General features: G+C 43.7%; 1 protein-coding gene and 1 pseudogene across 2 annotated transcripts in view; one reads left to right on the top strand and one right to left on the bottom strand.

Annotated features, from left to right (window-relative positions):
• The first annotated feature begins 256 nt into the window (after positions 1-256).
• The window catches only part of LOC145393867 (sperm-associated antigen 7 homolog), a 132,462-nt gene continuing 109,861 nt past the window's right edge, over positions 257-22,857 (top strand). The window contains exon 1 of one of the 2 annotated variants that reach the window (XM_080267925.1): positions 257-361. In XM_080267925.1, coding sequence (XP_080124051.1) covers positions 283-361 — 79 coding nt within the window. In that variant the 5' untranslated portion in view covers positions 257-282. Of the gene's footprint in view, positions 390-22,857 lie in introns of both variants that reach the window. The other variant, XM_080267926.1, reaches the window with a different exon arrangement.
• On the bottom strand, positions 13,323-13,440 carry LOC145393896 (5S ribosomal RNA; annotated as a pseudogene).

Here is a 22,857-nt window from a genome sequence, read left to right as displayed (position 1 = left end):
TGGTAAAATTTCCGGCATTTTTTCCTTTCGGGGAAACAAAACTGCTTATCCTGTCTTTGTTCATAAGTAAAATGGTGCCAAATTTCCAAAGGTGTTTTTTAATGGAACTTAAATTGAAGAAAGTATGAAATGATGGGACAGGATGGGTAGGTGGGGTTGGGGGTTAAAAAGCTGAATATGGTTGAGTTGCTGGTGCACAAAGGCATTGCCTATGAACCCGCCATTCCGCCAAAGTCAACAGAAAAGAAGAAGAAGCCCGGCCTCATAACAAGTCTGGCAGCCATGGACCTATTAGATTCAATTATGAGTAAAATGGATAAACCACCGAGTGTGAATGACAAGCAAAGGAAAATGTTACGAGGTAGGCGTTCTGATGCCAGTAGTCTTTGGTAAGAACTATTTATTTTGTCAGGAAAATATAACTCGGTAATCATTCTTCATTCTGAATTTTATCATTCGTCACAAGGCAGGTTGATCAGACCAATTTTAAACAAGAATCGGTGCCAAGGCTCAGCAAACCCGTTCCCGGTAGTCATTTTAGTGTTGTTATATGAACAACAGGATATCTACCGGTAGTCAGAGATGTCATATTTAATTTGGAATAAATTGTGAAAATTGGTGATTTTATGCCCATTCGAAAATTTTAGGCCCAACTCTCCTGACTTTGACCCCCCTTTTGCTAACTGGAGTTGACCCCCTGATGTAATGAGGCATTTTATAGGATGTAGATTTGAAAGATGCACCTTTAGGTTTTGGTTTCATGATGATATGATTTGAAAGGAGTTATGGCAAAAAAAAATTTTGCTTTTTACATTTTGGGGGGGCCTTGGCCCAAAATTTATTTGGATGATTAGGCCATAGCCCATCATCCCTGTAATTTTAGTTGAAATTGCACCAGTAAGTTTTAATGTAAAGGTGTTAATAGATAGACAAACAAATAGACAAAGTGAGTGAAAATGATTCCTGTCCCCAAGCCCCTCTGGGGCGAGGACAGGTAATTAGTGTTTGCTGTTCAGATAAGTAGCACTATTTAAGGCTATTTCCATTATATATATATATATATATATATATATATATATATATATATAGCTGTATGTATATTTTCTGACAACTACTGTGTTGATCAGTCATTGAAATAACTTATTTTTTAGTTCCTTGATGATTACATTAAATTTCAGCCATCTCCACTCTAATTTACCTTGTTAGGAGAATTTTCAAACTGGAGGGGTTTGGTGTAGTCTTGAATAACCCCTTCGTCACTAGATATTAAACTGACATTGTCTTCAGGAGCTAGAATAAAGTAACACCCCAGGCTGAAGAGGTAAAGGCTGGAGAGAGACACCTTGCACCCCATGAGGCATGCAGTCATAAAATCCAACAAAAAATGGAGAGAAGTTTGAAAACAAGGGACTGTCGGTTCAGAAATATTAAAGTAAGAGGATTGACACGTGAAGAATGAAAATGTCGAAACTTGATGTGCAAGCCGAAGGTACCTTAGGTAGGCTGTGAAATAATGCTAGTTTCATGTTTGCAGTGTGTTGGGGAGAGTATACAGAGAGACAGGAAAGGATTGACTTTTCTGGAGAGCCTTTTGAGTTTGTGGAGTTTCATTATTTGGGGGACATTTTACCGTATGTGCTGGAGATAGGCTGGAGCTAGCTTTTGGGATAGGACAAGGAGTTGTTGGAAGAAGCTTACGGAGCCACTTTCTCTCGTGACATAGAGAGGGCTCTTCTTCCATGCTAAGAGGGACTTGTATGCAGCAGGTTTTAGGAGTGTAATGCTCTATGACAGTGAGACTTGGGCAATAAAGGAAGAGGATATTCTTTGGGTCATGTATGCATAAATGACAATGGTAGATGTATAGTGCTGTAACTGATATGATTTGCTAAACCGATATCGTCGATATTTGCATTTTTTCTGACACTGGAAGAAATATTAAAATGACTTATAAAAGATTTCATTTCTTGTTTTGCCTGCGTGAATGAATGCCGTTACCTTGACACTGTTAGCAGCTTAATAAAGTCTAATTGAAAACCATTAAAGATTCAGGACAAAAAATGGGTGAAAGGGAAAGGAGAAAAGGTAAAGAAAGAAAAGAACTGAAGGCCGAAAGCAGCAAATTGAGTGGGGTATACTGTGTGGTGGCCGTGTGGGTTTATGTACGTAAATCGTGTACATACATCTGTAATAACCGAACTGAAACTTAACAAATTAATCACTGGTCTGGCCGGGATTTGAACTCAGGCCCTCGCGCCTCATATGCGCCCATGTTACCACTGAGCCAGACAGAGGATCTCTGCTTTGCCTTTAAGCAATGCGGGCTTTTATACATCCCATTACGTCACTCTTTTCTCCCCCTTGTGATTAATTTGGTCAGTTTCGAACACCTGTGGTAGCGTAGCACACTGGAGGCCACCACTGGGGGGAGCCCGCGAACCACACAGACAGCTCACCCCTGGGATGTAAGGCTATCAACAATATCATTGCCCTCAAGGCCCTTGCCTCATATCCCAGACAGCTGCCAACCAATGTAATAACTGAACAGAAACTTAACAAATTAATCACTGGTCTGGCTGGGATTTGAACTCAGGGCCTCGCGCCTCATACACGTGCACGTTACCACGGAGCTAAACAGAGGATCCCTGTTTGGCCTCTAAGCAACACGGGCTTTTATACACCCCATTACACGTCCGCACTCATTCTTTATTTAGTCGTAATATTTAAACCACTCTTCTCACTATAGTCTAAATAAAAAGTGATTTACTGCATTTCATAAGATAGAAGGTAATAGATGGGGGTAATTAGGGACAGTAACTCTTACATGAGGAGGAGAACGATATTTGGCAATTTTGTGTTTAAGCTATTAGTCAGTGTTCGTGTGCATAAATGACGCGCAGATTTGAGTGTAACTTCAGAACGAATATTTGGCTTGGCAGAAGTCACTGTGACCATAAAGTATTGCTCGCTTCAACTGCAGAACCTTCAGTGCTAAGCTTTTCTAAGTAAGATATGCTTGACTGAAGGCTGTCTCAGAATCAAGAAAAGCATGATATTTTTGTGTGTGTACAATGATCCTTCGCATTTAGCGATAGAATTAGGCTGGCAAAACCATCGCTAAATGCGAAGCGTACTTTATAGCTACCATATGGGAAAAATATCAGTTAGTCTGCGCTCATCCTCCAGTTCACCATTTTGACACCCGATTTCCTACTTTAAGTGCTGAAAATGAAATACATTGTATTGGCAATACATTATACAGATATAGTACTGTGTGGTTATACATCTACTCACCAGCAAAAAACACCAAATGCTCGGTACTGTGAGAGAAAAAAAAAGCACCCAAGGTCGCCAGATGCTCACAACAATGATAACAATGGCGATCTGGTGGTGGGCAGGCAAGGCATTTCATGCCCCACATTGCTCAATGCGTAAGACAATCGCTAAATTCATGGGATTGGTACCTTTTCTAACCTATCGCTAAGCGTGAAAATCGCTAACTTACACGTTAAACACGAGGGACCACTGTAATGTGAGCCAGTATAGTACACAGTGCTATATATATATATATGTGGTTGGCATGCATTGGACTTAGTCATTCATGCTTTATTAAATGGAATGCAGTTTTTATCATGATATATATATAAGGAACAGCCTTTGACTACTATTGTGTTAAATTCTATCTCAAGAAAAAGCAGGTGTATTTTTTCGCCTGTGCTTTGTCTCTAGGCTGGTCTCCCCTGAGTTGGCGAATGAACAAAATATTACGTACCTCTTAAGTGTAAATGTTGTTTCACACTATGGCTAATGGCTGGCTGGTCAAGCTTTTACATATGGTGCTTTCAACCACTGTCTGACTCACTTCTTCATTTCTGCAATATTTGCAGCCTATCCTCTAATTTCCTCTCTGTTGAGCACCACCTCTCCTCTAAACATCACCTTCTCTTCATGAGACTCAGCTGTCTGAGGCAACTCCTATCTATCTATCTATCTATTGCCAGACGCCTCAATCCCGTTTGGGGTGGCCACAAACAAATCGCCTCCAAGTCGCCCTGTCCCCCGCCATTTCACTGCCCTGCTCCCAACTCACACCCCCCTCTCTCACATACCTCTCCACCCCATCCCTCCATCTCATCCTCGGCCTCCCCCTCCCTCTTCCCCCCTCCACCTCACTCACATACACTCTCTTCGTCAGTCTTTCACCCTCCATCCTCTCCACATGGCCAAACCACCTCAGTGTGTTCCTCATAACGCTTCCTATCACATCCACATCCACACCACAACGCTCCTTTATATCCTCATTTGTCAGCCTGTCTCTCCATGTGACTCCACAGGCTCCTCTTAAATAACTCATTTCCACTGCTCTCACTCTTGACTTGTGTCCTTCCAACAACGTCCAAGCTTCACTTCCATACGTTAGAGTTGGTATCACAATACTGTCATGTAGTAACTTTTTCACTTCCCTGTTTCTTATCACTGCTTTCAAAGAACCAGCAACCTTTCTTCCCTGCTGTACCCTTTCAAGCACTTCACCCTCCAAACCTCCATCCTTACTCATCACACTACCCAAGTACTTAAACGTACTCACATTTTCCAATTCCTCACCATCCAACCTCACTGTACATTCACTGACTTCACCTCTCTCAAAGACCATCACTTTACTCTTCCCTACATTCACCTTTAGATTCCGTTTCTTACTCACTCTCCCAAACTCATCCACCAAGCCTTGCAGCTCCCCTTCATCTTCACTCAACAACACAGTATCATCTGCAAACAACAGTACAGGGAGTTTCCAAACACTATCCTCTCTCACCAGGGCCACTCCAACATCCACTACCCTACCTTGTACCTCTTTTATTACCCCATCCATGTACAGATTGAACAACCATGGAGATATGACACATCCCTGTTTCAACCCAACCTTCAAAGAGAAAAATTCACTTAGTTCACCATCCACATGCACTGCAGCCTTTGCACCATCGTACATACTCTTCACAGCATTCAGCAACTTTCCATCTACTCCATATATTCTTAACACTTTCCACAATCCTTGTCTATCCACCCTGTCATATGCTTTCTCCAAATCCATGAAAGCCGCATACAACTTCTTTCCCTTCTCTAGAAACTTTTCCACTAAAAATTTAAGAATGAATATCTGATCTACACAACCTCTTCCCTTCCTAAAGCCTCCCTGTTCTTCTCCAACTAATTTCTCTGTTCTTTCTCTAACTCTGTCAATAAGTATCCTACCATACACTTTTCCTATTATACTAAGAAGACAGATGCCCCTATGATTGCCACACACTTCTTTTTCCCCTTTTCCTTTGTACAAGGGAATAATTATACCTGACTTCCAATCCTCCGGGACTCTACTTTCCTCCCAGGCCAATCTGCACATCTTCCACATCCATTCTACTACTATCTCTCCCCCATGCTTCAGCATTTCACCACACACTCCATCAATTCCTGGGGCTTTCCCCGATTTAACTTTCTTCATTGCTTCCACAACTTCTATCCTACTGATTTCTTCCTGTCTTCTCACCTCCCTCCTTCTCCCAGCCATTCCCCAGCCACTTATACTCGCATTACTTCCATTCTCTATGTTCAACAATTCCTTAAAGTGTTCTCTCCATCTGCTCACTTTTTCTCCCTTCTCCAATAGTAATCTACCATTTTTATCTTTCACTCCCCTGCTAACTTCACTTCCACCCTGTCTTACTCTTTTCACCTCTTTCCAGAACATTTTCTTACAGTCCCTCCACTTTACACTCAAATTCCTTCCAAATTCCTCATCCACTCTCTTCTTACTCTCTCTTACTAATCTTTTCACCTCTCTCTTTCTTTCTACATATAACTCTCTCTTCCGCCTCTCAACTTCTTCCACGCCCCTATTTCTCATCCATTCATTGTATGCTTTCTTCTTTTGTGCCACAGCCTGTCTCACCTCTTCAGTCCACCACGCTGTTCCTTGCACCCCCCTCCATCTTCTCTTCCTTCCACACACCACATCACATGCTGCACATATTTCTTCTGTAAATATCCTACAGACACCTTCCACGTCTCCCATCTGCTCCAATTCATATTTGCCCAATCATTCCTCCACTTCTCTCTTATACTCTGCCTTTTTCTCATCCTCTTGTAACCTTTCCACTCTCCTTGCAACTACTCCTTCCTCTCGTCTTTCCCTTCTTCTATTTCTCCATCTTACTTGAATTTTAATTCTGGCCACCACCAAGTAGTGGTCAGAAAGTCCACTCCCCCAACCTCTATAAACTCTTGCATCCATTACACATCTTCGCATCCTTTCATCCACACACACATAATCAATCATTGCCTTCCTTTCATTCAGTTCACCACCCACCCTTCTCATCACTTGCCATGTATACCTGTGGATCATTTTTTGCCTGAAGAGGGTATTGGCTATCACCAACCCCCTCCCAGCACAAATGTCCACTCCTAATTTCTCTATACTCATTTCAGAGCCAAAAGTGGCTGTCGCATACTGTATGTGTATGCAACTACTGTACTTATATTGCGCTCATGTTCCTGAACTTGATTCTTCTGAATTCTCTACTATCTGGCTTAAGCTTTCCTGTCGTTCTTTGACTAAATATAGTACCGTATATCTGTGGTGTTTAGTTATCCCCTAATTCTATTGACTATGAAAAATTCTGCGACTATCTTACTTCTAAGATGGAACACATCCTATCCATTTCTCCTTTCTCTGAAATCTCCATTCTAGGAGATTTCAGTATTCACCACCACTTTAGCTCTCCTCTCCTTTCACTGATCCACCTGCTGAACAAGCCTATATCTTTTCTATCCTCAGAGACCTAGAGCAACTAGTACGGTACCCTACCTGTATCCATGACCGCCTTGGAGAGAGATCCAACATACTTAACCTCTTCCTTACAACTAATCCTTCTGCTTTCACTGTAAATCTTTCATCCCCGTTGGGCTTCTCCGATCACAACCTTATCACCTTAACCTGTCCTATTGCTCCAGTGAAACCTGTGAACCCTTCAAAGAAACGTCTGTTGTGACATTTTGGAGCTGCTGATTGGGAGACCCTCACATTACTTCTTTGACTTTCCCAGGAATGATTATTGCTTCCATGGCCTAGAGCCATCTGAGTGTAGCTACCTTGTCCATTACGGAGGTTATTCTCTCGTGCATGGAAGCATATATTCCTTTATGTCCTTTGACTAATGCAAAAAAAAAAAAAAAATAGTTTATTCAAGCTTGTTTTAAAGCTGCCCACAACAAGGAGAAGGCCTACAAAAGATGCCAGAGCCAACACACCCCTGAATCCCATGTTTATGCCCAGAATTTTTCTAAGTCTGTTCTTTGCTTTGCAAAAAATAATTTTATCCTAAATGCTTTGTATTTTCCAACTCAAATTTTCCTGCTCCTTCTGGCACCTTGCCAAAAATCTCATCCTTCTCTCCTCTTTTCCACACTGATGGCTCTGTAGCTGTTTCTTCTACTGATAAAACAGAACTCTTTGCTCAGACTTTCTCCTCCAGATCCACTTTAGATGATTCCAGTGCTGTCTCTCCAGCTCTTCCCCCCTCTGACTTCCTCATGGCCGACATTAAAATACCTTCAATTGATGTATTTTCTGTCATCACTGGCCTTGGTACTCACAAGGCATATGGGCTTGATGGAGCCCCTCCTATTGTCCTCAAGAACTGCTTCTGTGCTTACACCATGCCTAGGTTAACTCTTTTGCCTTTGTCCTTCAACTTACATCTTTCCTTCTTGCTGGAAGTTTGCCCTCATTCAGCCTGTCCCAAAAAAGGGTGACCGCTCCCATTTCTCTAACTATTGCCTAATTGCTTTAGCATCCTGTATTTCAAAAGTTTTCAAGTCTATTCATAACATAAATATTTTAAAGCATCTTTTCTATCACAACCTTCTTTCTGATTGTCAGTATGGGTTCCGTCAGGGATGCGCCACTGGCAATCTTCTCACCTACCATTCAAACTCCTGGTCATCCTCCTTTCGGGACTATGTTAAAAGCTTTGCCTTTGCATTTGACATCTCATAGGCTTTAAATCAAGACTGGCATAAATCTTTAATTTCCAAACTACCGGCACCCTCTTACGGTTTCTATTCTTCTATCAGTGCCCTCATCTTTAGCTTCCTTTCTGGTCATTCTGTAGCTGCTTTTGTAGATGGCCACCATTCCTCTCCTAGAGTTATCAATAGTGGTGTTTCTCAGGGCTTTGTTCTATCTCCAACTCCCTTCCTTTCATTCGACAGTGACCATCTAAGCTGTACATCTAACCCTATCCACTCATATGCTGGTGGCTCCACCTTTCACCTTTCCATTCGCTTCCCGCAGAGTCCATCTCAGCAGTTACTTCAACAAACAAGGGATGAGGCTATGGCACACCTAATGTCTGACTTGGCTTATATTTTGATTAGATAAAAATAACCTTGTTGTTTTTAATGCATCCAAAACTCAGTTCTTTCATCTATCAACCAGACAAAATCTTCCTCAGGACTACTCTTTAACTTTTTACAATATCCAGCTCAATCCTGCATCTTCTTTAAACATACAGTTCATGGGGTTTCATTCTCTCGGGATTTATCTTGAAAAAAAACATACAGTATTGCCTTTCATGTAAAATCTGTTTCCGAGAGATTGGGTGTGCTAAACCGACTCTGTACGTTCTTTACCCCTGCACAGTTGTTGACTTTATACACGTGTTTTATTCGTCCCTGTGTCTAATTAACCCTCCTCCTCCTCCATCTGGCTCCCTTCAACCTCTGTCTCTTCACCACACTGTTGCATCTTTATCTCTTTTCTATCGCTGCTTCAATGGTCACTGTTCCTCTGAACTGTCTGCTTGCATCCCTCCACCACTACGGCAGGCACGCAGCACCCGTCTAGCAACAAACTCTCATCCGTTTTCTATCTAACTCTCTAATGCAAGAGTTAACCACTACTCCCAGTCCTTCTTGTATGTGACAGGTCAGCTCTGGAACTGTCTCCTTCTGTCTGTTTTTCTTACTGCCTACGATCTCCAGTCTTTCAAACACAGTGAGTCCAGGCATCTCTAAATGAATGGATATTGAATTTGGCTCTCTGTTGTCTTGTTTTTGTTTTTTTCCTGGAGGGAACAGTTTGCAGGCCCCTGGCCCTTGGCTTCTTTTTCCTATTATTTATAAAAAACAAAAAGTATAAATCCTGTGTTTTATTAATTGGATAATGAATTCTCCACTCTCTGGCTTCAGCTTTCCTGTCATTCCCTGACTAAATATATCTGTGCTGTTTACTTATCCCCTAATTCTACTGACTATCAAAAATTCTTCGACTATCTCACTTCTACGATGGAACACATTCTGTCCATTTCTCCTTTCTCTGAAATCTCCATTCTTGGAGATTTCAATGTTCACCACCACCTTTGGCTCTCCTCTCCTTTCACGGATCCACCTGGTGAACAAGCCTACATCTTTTCTATCCTTAATGACCTAGAGCAGCTTGTACAGCACCCTACCCGTATCCCTGACCGCCTTGGAGATAGCTCCAACATACTTGACCTCTTCCTCACAACTAATCCTTCTGCTTACTCTGTTAATCTTTTCTCTCCGTTGGGCTCCTCCGATCACAACCTTATTACCTTAACCTGTCCTATCGCTCCAGTACGGCCTGCGGACCCTCCAGGGAAACGTCGTCTCTGGCATTTTGGAGCTGCGGACTGGGAGGCCCTCAGGCAGTACTTCTTTGATTTTCCCTGGAATGATTATTGCTTCCATGGCCGTGAGCCATCTGAGTGTGCCTTGCGCATTACGGAGGTTATTCTCTCGGGCATGGAAGCATACATTCCTTTCTCATATCCTTTGACTAACGCAAGAAAGCCTTGGTTTAATCACGCTTGTTCTAATGCTGTCCGCAACAAGGAGAAGGCCTACAAAAGGTACCGGAGCCAACCCACCCCTGAATCACATAATCTTTACGTTTCTGCCCGGAATCGTGCTAAGTCTGTTCTTCGCTCTACTAAAAATAATTTCATCCATACTAAATGCTCTCAACTCTCCAACTCGAATTCTTCTCGCTCCTTCTGGCACCTTGCCAAAAATCTTTCTAACAACTTTACCTCATCATCCTTCCCTCCTCTTTTCTACCCTGATGGTTCTGTAGCTATTTCTTCTACTGATAAAGCAGATCTCTTCGCACAGACTTTCTCCTCCAATTCCACCTTAGACGATTCCGGTGCTGTTCCTCCATCACTTCCCCCCTCTGACTTCCTCATGGCTGACATTAAAATTTCTTCAGTTGATGTATTTTCTGCCATTACTGGCCTCAGTACTAACAAGGCATATGGGCCTGATGGGGTCCCTCCTGTTGTTCTCAAAAACTGTGCTTCTGTGCTTACACCCTGCCTAGGCAAACTATTTCGCCTTTGTCTGTCAACTTGTACCTTTCCTTCTTGCTGGAAGTTTGCTCTCATTCAGCCAGTCCCAAAGAAGGGTGACCACTCCCAACCCTCTAACTATCGTCCAATTGCTTTAACGTCCTGTATTTCAAAAGTTTTCGAGTCAATTCTTAATAAAAAATTTTAAGGCATCTTTCCTATCACAACCTTCTTTCCGATCGTCAGTATGGGTTCCGTCAGGGATGCTCCACTGGCGATCTTCTCACCTACCTTTCAGACTCCTGGTCATCCTCCTTTCGGGACTTTGGCGAAAGCTTTGCCATTGCACTTGACATCTCAAAGGCTTTTGATCGAGTCTGGCATAAATCTTTAATTTCCAAACTGCCCTCCTACGGTTTCTATCCTTCTATCTGTGCCTTCATCGCTAGCTTCCTTTCTGGTCGTTCTATAGCCGCTGTCGTAGACGGCCATCGTTCTTCTCCTAGATCTATCAACAGTGGTGTTCCTCAGGGCTCTGTCCTATCACCAACTCTCTTCCTTTTATTCATCAATGATCTTCTAAGCTGTACATCTAACCCTATCCACTCATACGCTGATGACTCCACCCTTCACCTTTCCATTCGGTTCCCGCAACGCCCATCTCAACAGTTACTTCAAGAAACAAGGGATGAGGCTATGGCACACCTAATGTCTGACTTGGCTCATATCTCTGACTGGGGTAAAAATAATATGGTTGTCTTTAATGCATCTAAGACTCAGTTCTTACACCTATCAACCCGACAAAATCTTCCACAGGTATACCCACTAATGTTTAATAATATTCAGCTTAATCCTGCATCATCCTTGAACATGCTTGGGGTTTCATTTACTCGGGACTTATCTTGGAAAGATCATATTACATCTCTTGTAAAATCTGCTTCCAAGAGATTGGGTGTGCTAAGCCGACTCCACTCTTTCTTTACCCCTGCACAATTGTTGACTCTATACAGGGGTTTTATCCGCCCCTGTGTGGAGTACAACTCTCATGTGTGGGGAGGCTCCCCACATACAGCTCTTCTCAATAGGGTGGAGTCAAAGGCTTTTCGTCTCATTAACTCTCCTCCTCTTACTGACTCCCTTCAACCTCTGTCTCTTCGCCGCACTGTTGCATCTTTATCTCTTTTCTATCGCTACTTTAATGGTCACTGCTCCTCTGAACTGTCTGCTTGCATTCCTCCACCTCTACGACGGGCGCGTAGCACCCGTCTAGCAGCAAACTCTCATCCCTTTTCTGTCCAACTCTCTAATGCAAGAGTTAACCGTTACTCCCAGTCTTTCATTTATGCAACAGGTCAGCTCTGGAACTGTCTCCCTCTGTCTGTATTTCCTCCTGCCTATGATCTCCAGTCTTTCAAACGTAGTGTGTCCAGGCATCTCAAAATTATTGGATCTTGAATTTGGCTCTCTATTGTATTTTGTTTTTCTCTTGGAGGGAACTGTTACTGCGGGCTCATGGCCTTTGGTTCCTTCTTCCTTGCATTAAAAAAAAAAAAAAAAAAAAAAAAAAAAAAAAAAAAAGATGCTTACATACACTTTGCGTTTCGTGTATCGTTAATTACCAAGATTTGGTTTAGATGTAGAAGCTAAATGTTGTGTTTTTACTATTTGTCGAATGACTGAGTGAGTGCCTACTTTTATGGAAGTGCAAAAGCTACGGTATGTACTTTGTTTCTGCACAAAAGTTGCAGTATGTGCCTGTTTCGTATTAGTTGCCCAGTGTCAAAGACATTACCTACTTCGTTTCGTTTCGTTTCGTTTTTAAAGGCTCTAACATGCTTGCATGTGTCGGCCTTGGTCACCTAATGGCGGCTCTCCACGCTGCACGATCCATTGCAACCTCCCTGTTCAGTCCCTTAACCCTAAGGTCACACTTAATGACCTCGTCCCATGTCTTTCTCGGTCTACCCCTCATAACCCCACCCCCAATATTAACACTTCTCACCTTCCTCACCCAATTATCATCCCCCATCCTCTCGACATGTCCAAACCACCTCAATCTACCTCTCCTCATCACAACACCAATACACTCCAGTCCCATCCTACCTCTCAACTCTTCCATTGTAAACCCAGCCCCTCCAGGCCTTGGAGGCAGGGACGCACTGCACATCCACCTAATCATTGTCATTTCTGTACGTCTGAGCCGGCGAATATCTTCCTCCCTCACTGCCCAGGTCTCACTGCCATACAGCATTACACCCCTAACACATGCTGCATACAAAGACCCCTTAGCACGTAGGGAGAGCCCTCTCAATGTCAGGAGAGGCAAGAGCTCCCTGAACTTCTTCCAACCACTTCTCACCCTAGCCACAGAACTAGCTCCAGCCCCACCTCCAGCACACAACATGTCTCCCAAATAACAAAACTCTTCCACACGCTCAAGAGATTCACCTGCAAGTTCAATCCTTTCACGTCTGACAATCTCCACCTGCTCACCCCGGCACGCCGTACACATAAAATCAGCATTATCTCGCAGTCTACCTCTGATACCACTACATCTCTTATGCACCCATTTATCACACACACCGCACAAGATGGAATTACTTCCCACGCCCTTGTGGCAAACTGCACATGGCCACTCTTCCTCGTCTTTGACAGTACCGCCACCAACCCTAGATATCATCACTTTTGTTTTATCTGCATTTACCCTTAAACCCTTTTGCCCCATACCATCTCTCCACTTCCTAAACCTTTCCTCCGCCTCCCTTTCATTCTCTGCAATCAACACCAAATCATCAGCATACAACAACTCTCACGGGAGTGAGTAATACTTGTGAGTATTCATTCATTCATTTATTGCCAGAAGCCATGTATCCCAAATGGGGTGGCCAAGGGCTTAGAGTTAACTGTTTTACAGGGTGGGGCACTAATCCTCCACCAACCCCACTTGTCACGTAGGGATGCCAACAGCATCTGGTGTTCCCAGGTGGTCACCCATCCAAGTATTAACCAGACCCAACGTTGCTTTACTTCGCTGATCTGACTGGAAGCGGTGTACTCAATGTGGTATGGCCGTGTCTTAATAACATTTTATTATACAACAGTATAGAGTTGTTGTTTTATAGCTTCTTTATGATAAAAATTCAAGTAGAAAAGTAAAGAAATTGTAATATTTCAATGCAGCCCAATACATTAGTTTTTTTTTTTTTTTTTTTTTTTTTTTTTTTTTTAAGTATCAGTATTTTTTTCAAGTAAGGTAAACAAAATTAGATTTGCAAGCGACATTCAGATCTAGCACTTAACTCTTTAAACTTCAAGAAAGACCGTGATAATTAAGTTGTGTATAATATTTGTAAACATTTTACTGATGGTTAATAGAAAAAAAAGAAAAAAAAAAGAATATCTGCTTCCAGCTCTTGTACCATTGATGGAATACCAACAGTGTATGTATGTGTACCCCCTGACTCCCAAGTTCATACCAGTCTGATACATCTCTTGACAGAAGACTGTTACCTAACTGTTTGTGTCGAGCCTTATTCTTGCCACAATGATATAATGATCTAAATATTCCGTATGTGTTAGTCCAGGCATTTGACCGTTTAAGACAGTTAACAGAATGTGGGATACAACCATATCTTTGAAAAATAATCATCATAACAGCATTAGGTCACACCTAGAATGGTGGAGAAATGATTGCTAGAGTCTAGGTTCATTGGGTAAAACCAACATTTATACCGGTATATTTGTCATCACTGCTCAGCTGATTCTGATTATCGGATAATTTTTCCCTTCTGAGACCGATACCAATAGTAATTGGCTTTTGCTTGACGATTTACAGCACTATAGATGTATTTGTAGTGCATCCTTGAAGGACAGGCCTGAGGGTGGGGTTAGAATTAAGAATGAAGAGCTGAGAGGAAGACTGGAACTTGAATGTACTGTATTAGTGCTGTATTGAGAAGGGACTGATGGATGGTTTAGGCATATGCACTTCAAACTAAACTCTTGTATGCAGGGATCATCTTTTTCACTTAGGCTACCCAATTTTACTACCTGGACAAAGACTTTGCTGCTTCAGACAATCAACTGCCAAAGGTCTCTTCCTTAAGAGCTGTGGATGCTTTCAGTCCACTTCTGTGAACTAATCATATGCTGCTTTCCAGAATGAAAACAGGGATTCCTGCACTGACCACTGTATTATAAACATTGTCTAGGTGTCTGCAGAGATATAGTGACTAGTGAGTGCTGGAATGCTTATCATTCTTGCTAGCACCTTGCTGGCAGTGAACAAGGCCACGATGGTCCACGAGAGCTGTGTAAGAAGCGGAGGAGGTGGAGTATATGACAACCAGTGACTGTATGGAAACCAATAGACATATTGGAAAACATACCCCGTCAGATTCGGCTGACGAAGAGGACGGAGAGAGAGAGACATACTCAGGGCAGCTCCTCAGGGTGACAACACTGATGACAACATCAGCAGGGGAAGGCTCCTGCCCAAAAGAGGCCCAGTTGCAACCATGATTGATCACGTACATCATCCAGTCTATTGGTGGCACCATATTTTTAACAACCCACAACGCCTTATTGATGCCATCAGCACCTCACACTTTGGAAAATACTGCTTAGAGGGGGAAACTAGGCCACTGGGTGATGGTTCCTCAGTCCGTCAGAAGATCTCGGCTGAGGACCTCCCAAGCTACCGAGCCAGCTGGAGTCCATAACCTTTTTTTGGTAAGTGGAAAGTGACCTGCCACTTTGCCCACCTCAGGAGTGACCCAACCATAAGGTTTAGGAAAATTGGACCTGAATGTTGCAACCCTGGCGAGCAGGCTCCAGCCTGTGGACCACGATTCTTCAGTGCTGCTGGAGGCATTCCAAATCCCAGCATGATTCCTAACCCCAGGGGTGGAACGTCCTTCACATTGGGTGCACCTGATGTTTACAGTATATGATCTCTACCATCCCGGGTAATATATGACCATTTCTCATTTTGGTGAGTGAACATGTACCACCGATTCTCTGCTGCCACAACTGCTACCAATTTTGGTCACACTAAGTTGTCCTGCAGAAACAAAACCAGGTTTTCAGTGTGCAGCAGTTACCATTCTTTCAGATCTGGTGAGGCAGAGGGGCAGGTGTGTTCAAGGAGCCCTAAGTGTTACATATTTGATGAGGACCACAGGTGGTGTCTCGGCGATGCCCGGTTTACCTGGAAGCTCATGACATATGACACCCTGTGTGGAGATGGTGCGCCTCAGTGGATATCAGCAAGTGACTCCATGCATTACACTTTATGTCTTGACATTCTGCAGTGTCCAAGCCATCTGTCTCTCTCAAACCGCCCCAGGATGCCACTGTAAGAGATGAGACAAGCTATGTGTGTGCCACCAAAAACATGTATACAGTAATCCCTGTAGGACCTGGATGCCCAAATCCCAGACACCCCAAGCTCCTGAGATTTTGGGCTTGGGTCCTCGGACACCAAAAATGGCCAAAAAAAAAACAAAAGACATTTTCAACCCTACTTTGAATTTGCTGCACAATGACAAGCAGCTGTGTTTTGGCGCATAGTTTCGCTGACGTCCAGTAGAGCGCCCCTCCATCCTCCCCACTTCCTGCCTACCTGCCATCGTGACTGCATGCTCATCACTATGGCTGCCCACATGCTTGCCTTTGTGGTGGTGCCCTACCTGCTGTCCCTCTGCTGCCTCTTACTCGTGTGTGTGACGATGGCCCCGCTGCCCGACAAGAGGAAACAAGTGGTTCTGACTCTGGAGGAAGAGGGAGATATTGGAGAAGGTGGACGCGGGATGATCGACTTCCCACATCCTCCGTGAATTCAACTTGGCCCACTCTAACTTGTTCAATATCAAGAAATCCCGGGACAAACCCACCCAGTACACGGCAGACTTCGTATTGAAGACCAAACGCAACATGCAGAGGAAGACTATGTACCCTCCCAGGTTTGCAGAAGTCGACTGCTCCACACTGATTTGGTAGCATTAGCAATGTCTGGTGAGTGGTATGGAGCTGAAGGCTGCTGCTGAGAAGTTTGCAAGGTTACACGACACCCCAGACTTCAAGGCATCCAAGGGTTGGCTCTTCGCTTTCACTTTACATCATGGACTTACCAACCATAATGCCCATGGCGAAGCTTTGGATGCCAACGAGGAGGGAGTAGCAGAGTTTCAGCTGAAGGTGAAGGGCTTGAATGACACGGAGGGCCTCACTCTCGGTCAAGTTTACAAAGCTGACGAAACTGGTCTATTCTTTCACTCGCTGCCAACGAACACCCTAGCAGAGGAGACAGAGAAGTGTGTACCTGAGCGCAAGCTCGCCAGCAACAGATATCTGCTTTGTGTTGTGCCAGTGCTAACGACATGCACCGGCTTAAGTTTGTTATTGTTGGCCATACAAAGCAGCCTCGGTGCTTTCATGGGTTGATGGATGTCCTTCCTGTCATTTGGTACCATTCTGTGAAGGCTTGGTTCACAGCCAAGATCTTCAAAGACTGGTTTCACCAGCACTTCATCAAGGTCATCCATTATCAGACAAAGACACTGGGAATACCTTGCAACCAGGTAAAGGCTCTCCTTCTTCTGGACAATGCACCTGCGCATCTATCTGAGAAGGAGTTGGTGGCTGAGAATGGCCACATTAGGTGCTTATTTTTGCCACCTAATACTAATGCTCTCATCCAACCAACGGACCAAGGAGTGATTGTGGCTACAAAGAGGCTGTACTGTCGCAAGTTCCTGGACAAGGTGATGCTTGTTCTCGAGGATGAGGACGAGCACAGGGAGAGACGGGACATGCAAGGCCAGCGGACTGTGGAAAACCTTTGCCGCTACAACCTTGAGTCAGTCATCTACAAATGGGCCAATGCATGGAGGGAAGTCCCTGTCAAGACTGGAAAGTGGTTGGTTCTCGGTGCTGATGTGGTGCATGATTTTCTAGATTTTGATGTGGATGACATCCATGCACATCTTCGCGCAGCTGGTGATGAGGTGGATGTAGACGAAGTGTGTGAGTGGTTGGATGATGACAAGGGCGATCCTGGGTATCAGATCATATCTGATATCGAGATTGCATCTTCAGTAGCAGGTACAAGTACCCAGCTGGAAGATTCCAACAAGGACAGTGAGGATGATGTGGACTCCTTGCAGCATGCCACTACTCCAGCCATCCCCAAGCTGAGTGCACTCCAGAAGCACGTCGAGTTCGTTCTGGACTACCTTGAACATCCAGACTGCGACAGGGAGATGGAGCCCCTGTGACTTGTGGAGGAAGTGCTCGCTTTTAGGCAGCACATCATCCATTGCCAGAATTGCCGTTCCTTATGTCAATCAATCACTGACACATTCTTCCGGCCCGTGACCCCCAGCCTTGCCCAGCCCTCCATGATGGAGTCGCCACTGGATGTGAGTTTGCGGCTATCGTCAGAGTCGTCTGCAGTTGGCAGTCCATCACCACGTCCCAGCGACGTGCCCCTCAGCCACCTGCAACACCTACTCTCACTCTGACAGTGAATAAACAGCAAAAAATTCGCCACTAGACCACATGGAATTTTACAGTGTTGTGCAGTGTTAAGAACAGAATTAGCAGTGTTAAGAAATTATAATTCAGAGTGCAAAGGATTAAGTGCAAAGTGCAACACTGGCATGTTTCAAGTGCAGTGCAGGGAAGAAAAGACTGTGCATTGTTAAGAAGTTAGAATTCAGAGTGCAAAGGATTAATTCCAGAGTGCAACACTGGTGAGTTTCAAGTGCAGTGCAAGTAAGAACAGAATTTTAAGAAATTAGAACTCAGAGTGCAAAGGATTAAGTGCAGCGCAACACTGGATTACTGTATGTGCTTCAAGTGCACCTTCACCACTGTCCGAGCCAGAGAGGAGGAAGGTTAAACTTTGCAACGGCCATGGACATGTTGTAAGTACCGTGTACACTGCTAAATATTTTCCATACTCACTTTAATTTCTCACTCTCAGGTTCATTTTCATTATTTCATAGTTTCTGTCCATTATTTGTATGAATATGGTTTTAACCCTCTCGCGCACGATAAGTTTCAGTAAGTTTCGGGCGCATGATTTTTTTCTACACAGCCGCCTGGCCCGGGAGCGCGCGCGCGGCAAATTTCGGCGAATGAAACACATTCTTGCCTTATTTTTGCCACCCTAAAATCCATTTATTCCCATCAAACCTTTCTCAAGGTAGGCAGCGATGTTTGTTCTATCTGATAAACAGGACCAAAACCAGGAAAACACCAAAAAAAAAAGTTATTAGCCCTGGAAGCATGGTAGAGTGAACCGTTTTCACTTCCCAACATCGCCGTTTGAATGTTTTCCATCATACAGGAAAATTATCTAATAAGTTTTTATAGAGAATTTCATCAGCTTTCTAACGAAACAAATCCGGTTGTGATACGATGTATACTTCTCGAGAAAATGGCCAAAAACTGAAAGCCATTCTCGGAAAAAATTCACGGACCTCTCAAGGCTAAATTTTCCCAGACACCTTATGTTTTTATTATATAGTAATATGCCCAAATTCACCAGCTTTCCCCATCTCCAAGAAGAACCCCATATGCCTCATAGTTCTCGAGTAAATTGAAAGAAAGTACTAGGCACTCCGTCCGTGATTGACTTTCGTGATGTGCGCACGGCGTACACAATGTTCCCGCCTACGTAACAACGAATTCTTATCACAAATATTACATAGTTATGTATTGTACATACGTAGAATTTACTGCTCTTTATCATGGTTCAAACGTGAAATCGATACGTCCAATAGTTTTCGAGTAATTGGCTGACAAAGTGAGAGTATTACTACGAGCGTTAATCAGTGGTAACAGCCGCGAAGAGACACCCATTTCCACCGCCTTTTCTCGCACAAAACGTAACATAATGCTTACATTTTGGTATTGATCATACGTAGAATTTAGTGGTATAGATCATGGTTGTTACAGAAAATCAATAAGTCTAATAGTTTTCGAGTAATTGGCCGACAAAGTGAGGTTATTACTCCGAGCGCTTCTCACTGATAACAAACGCGAGGAAAAAAAACATTTCCCTCGCCTTTTACCTCCCAAAACGCAACCAAAGGCTTACATTCTGGTATTGATCATACGTAGAATTTAGTGGTATTGATGATGGTTGTAACAGAAAATCGATAAATCTAATAGTTTTTGAGTACTGTAATTGGCCGACAAAATGATGGTATTACTCCGAGCGCTTGTCACATAACAACCGTTTCGTTTCGTTTCGTTTTTAAAGGCTCCAACATGCTTGCATGTGTCGGCCTTGGTCACCTAATGGCGGCTCTCCACGCTGCACGATCCATTGCATCCTCCCTGTTCAGTCCCTTAACCCTAAGGTCACACTTAATGACCTCGTCCCATGTCTTTCTCGGTCTACCCCTCATAACCCCACCCCCAATATTAACACTTCTCACCTTCCTCACCCAATTATCATCCCCCATCCTCTCGACATGTCCAAACCACCTCAATCTACCTCTCCTCATCACAACACCAATACACTCCAGTCCCATCCTACCTCTCAACTCTTCCATTGTAAACCCAGCCCCTCCAGGCCTTGGAGGCAGGGACGCACTGCACATCAACCTAATCATTGTCATTTCTGTACGTCTGAGCTGGCGAATGTCTTCCTCCTTCACTGCCCAGGTCTCACTGCCATACAGCATTACACTCCTAACACATGCTGCATACAAAGACCCCTTAGCATGTAGGGAGAGCCCTCTCAATGTCAGGAGAGGCAAGAGCTCCCTGAACTTCTTCCAACCACTTCTCACCCTAGCCACAGAACTAGCTCCAGCCCCACCTCCAGCACACAACATGTCTCCCAAATAAAAAAACTCTTCCACACGCTCAAGAGATTCACCAGCAAGTTCAATCCTTTCACGTCTGACGATCTCCACCTGCTCACCCCGGCACGCCGTACACATAAAATCAGCATTATCTCGCAGTCTACCTCTGATACCACTACATCTCTTATGCACCCATTTATCACACACACCGCACAAGATGGAATTACTTCCCACGCCCTTGTGGCAAACTGCACATGGCCACTCTCCCTCGTCTTTGACAGTACCGCCACCAACCCTAGATATCATCACTTTTGTTTTATCTGCATTTACCCTTAAACCCTTTTGCCCCATACCATCTCTCCACTTCCTAAACCTTTCCTCCGCCTCCCTTTCATTCTCTGCAATCAACACCAAATCATCAGCATACAACAACTCCCACGGGAGTCCGTTTCTAAAGTCACGTGAAAGGGCTTCAAGTACCATGATAAACAACAAGGGACTCAAGACTGACCCCTGATGCACACCAACATTCACGGAAAACTCATCACTCAAATCTCCATTCACTCTCACCTGGGTGTGAGCACCCACATACATGGCCATAACCACCCTAACCAGCCACTCCTCCAAGCCAAGCTTTCTCATTGCCCACTTCACCACCTCTCTAGGGACTCTGTCAAAGGCCTTTTCCAAATCAACAAAAACAAAATAAAGATCCCTTCTCCTACCAATATATTTTTCCTGAAGCTGTCGAACAATGAATATGGCATCAGTGTTCCCCCTACCTGGCATAAACCCAAACTGCATCTCATCAATATTCACTCTTTCTCTAATCATACCTTCTAAAACTCTCTCCATTACCTTCATTATCTGATCTAAAAGCTTTATACCTCTATAATTTCTTCTTTCCAGGGCATCACCCTTCCCTTTATACAGATTTACAATTACACTCTTCAGCCAATCATCTGGGACAACACACTCATAAATAATCCTGTTTATCAGGTCAGTGACTAAACTCACCCCTATATCGCCTGAGGCCTTCAACATTTCGGCAGTCAACCCAGACACACCTGCTGCCTTCCCCACCCTCATCCTGCCTATTTCCTCACTCACAGTAGCAGCATCAATCAAAGGCCAAGGGCCAGACACTGGATCTGCTGGCTCCAAACCTTCCCTGTCCCAGTCAAACTCCTCATTCAACAACCGGTTATAATGCTCTCTCCATGCATCTTTAATATCCTCACTGTTCACCACTACCCTTCCTTCATCATTCTTCACACACTGCTCACCTATGATATCCCGATTATCCCTCTTCACCTGACCTGCCACCCTAAATATATTTTTCCTTTCCCCATGATTTAGGTTATCAAGTAATTGTCTCTGTGACTCAGACTTTGCCCTGTATACCTCTCTCCTAGCCCTACGCTTGGCAGCCAAATATTCCTCTTTGCTACCACCCTTCTTCCATTCCTGGAAAAGCCTTCTTTTCTCCTTAATTGCAGCTTCTACACCCTGATCCCACCACCAAGTTACTTTATGTCTTGGTGGTCCTCTTGTCCAGCCGCATGTTACATCAGTAACTCTCAAGAAATTGTTCTTGAGGACTCTGTACTGTTCATTAACGCCTCTGTCTACAGCTCCCTGTTCAGCCACCACTCTCCTCAACTCGCTATAGAAGGCATCCCTTACTACTTGGTTTTTCAGCTTCCATATTTTCCTCCTAGGTACATAAGTTCTCTTTTTCATCACTTGTTCTTTAAGCACCATATCACAAATCAATAGTTTGTGCTGCTGCACACACTCCTCACTTCCTATAACTTTAACATCCCCCACTAACCTCCTGTCAGCCCTCCTAACCATAAAATAATCTATCTGACTGCTATTTCCCCCAGACTCACACGTAATTAACCTACTGTCTCTTTTCCTAAAATATGTGTTGCACACAATCATGTCCGTTGCCTCCCCAAACTCGAGTATCCTTTCCCCTTCTGCATTCCTTAGACCATATGCACATCCCCCATGCACTCCTTCATAACCTTGTGCTGCTTCACCTACATGACCATTTAAGTCCCCTCCCAAAATCACTATCTCATCATCCCTCATACCACCCACTACACGTATTAAATCATCCCAAAATCTATCTTTCTTTGATTCATCCAATCCTGCCTGTGGAGCATATGCCGATATAATCACAGCTATCTTTCTTCCCAACAGAATTTTCACTACCAAAAACATTTCCCTGGCCTTTTACCCCCCAAAACGCTACCAAAGGCTTACATTCTGGTATTGATCTTACGTAGAATTTAGTGGTATTGATGATGGTTGTAACAGGAAATTGATGTCTAATAGTTTTCGAGTAATTGGCCGACAAAGTGAGGTTACTGTTCCGATCGCTACCAACTTTTATACACACTGTTTTTTCCTTGCGCACTTGCCTGAAGACTATGCTACCAACTTTTTTTCCCCCTATCTGTACAGACTGTTACATCTTCCATGGATGTTTTCCTATTGTTATAACCTACTGCACATAAACATAACTCTTCTATAGTTACTGCTGTGGAGATTTACTTTCTTTCATATGTGTAATCTGTAGGAGAAAATGGTTATTTGTCTGAAAGTTGGAGAAGTAATGGTAATAGATTATTATATATATCAACAAAATTTGCAGAACTCAC

Source organism: Coenobita brevimanus, chromosome 25 (assembly GCF_032717465.1).
Source record: "Coenobita brevimanus isolate Jiangsu-jjx chromosome 25, ASM3271746v2, whole genome shotgun sequence".
NCBI lineage: Eukaryota > Metazoa > Arthropoda > Malacostraca > Decapoda > Coenobitidae > Coenobita > Coenobita brevimanus.
This window is presented reverse-complemented; position numbering and strand designations above follow the sequence as displayed.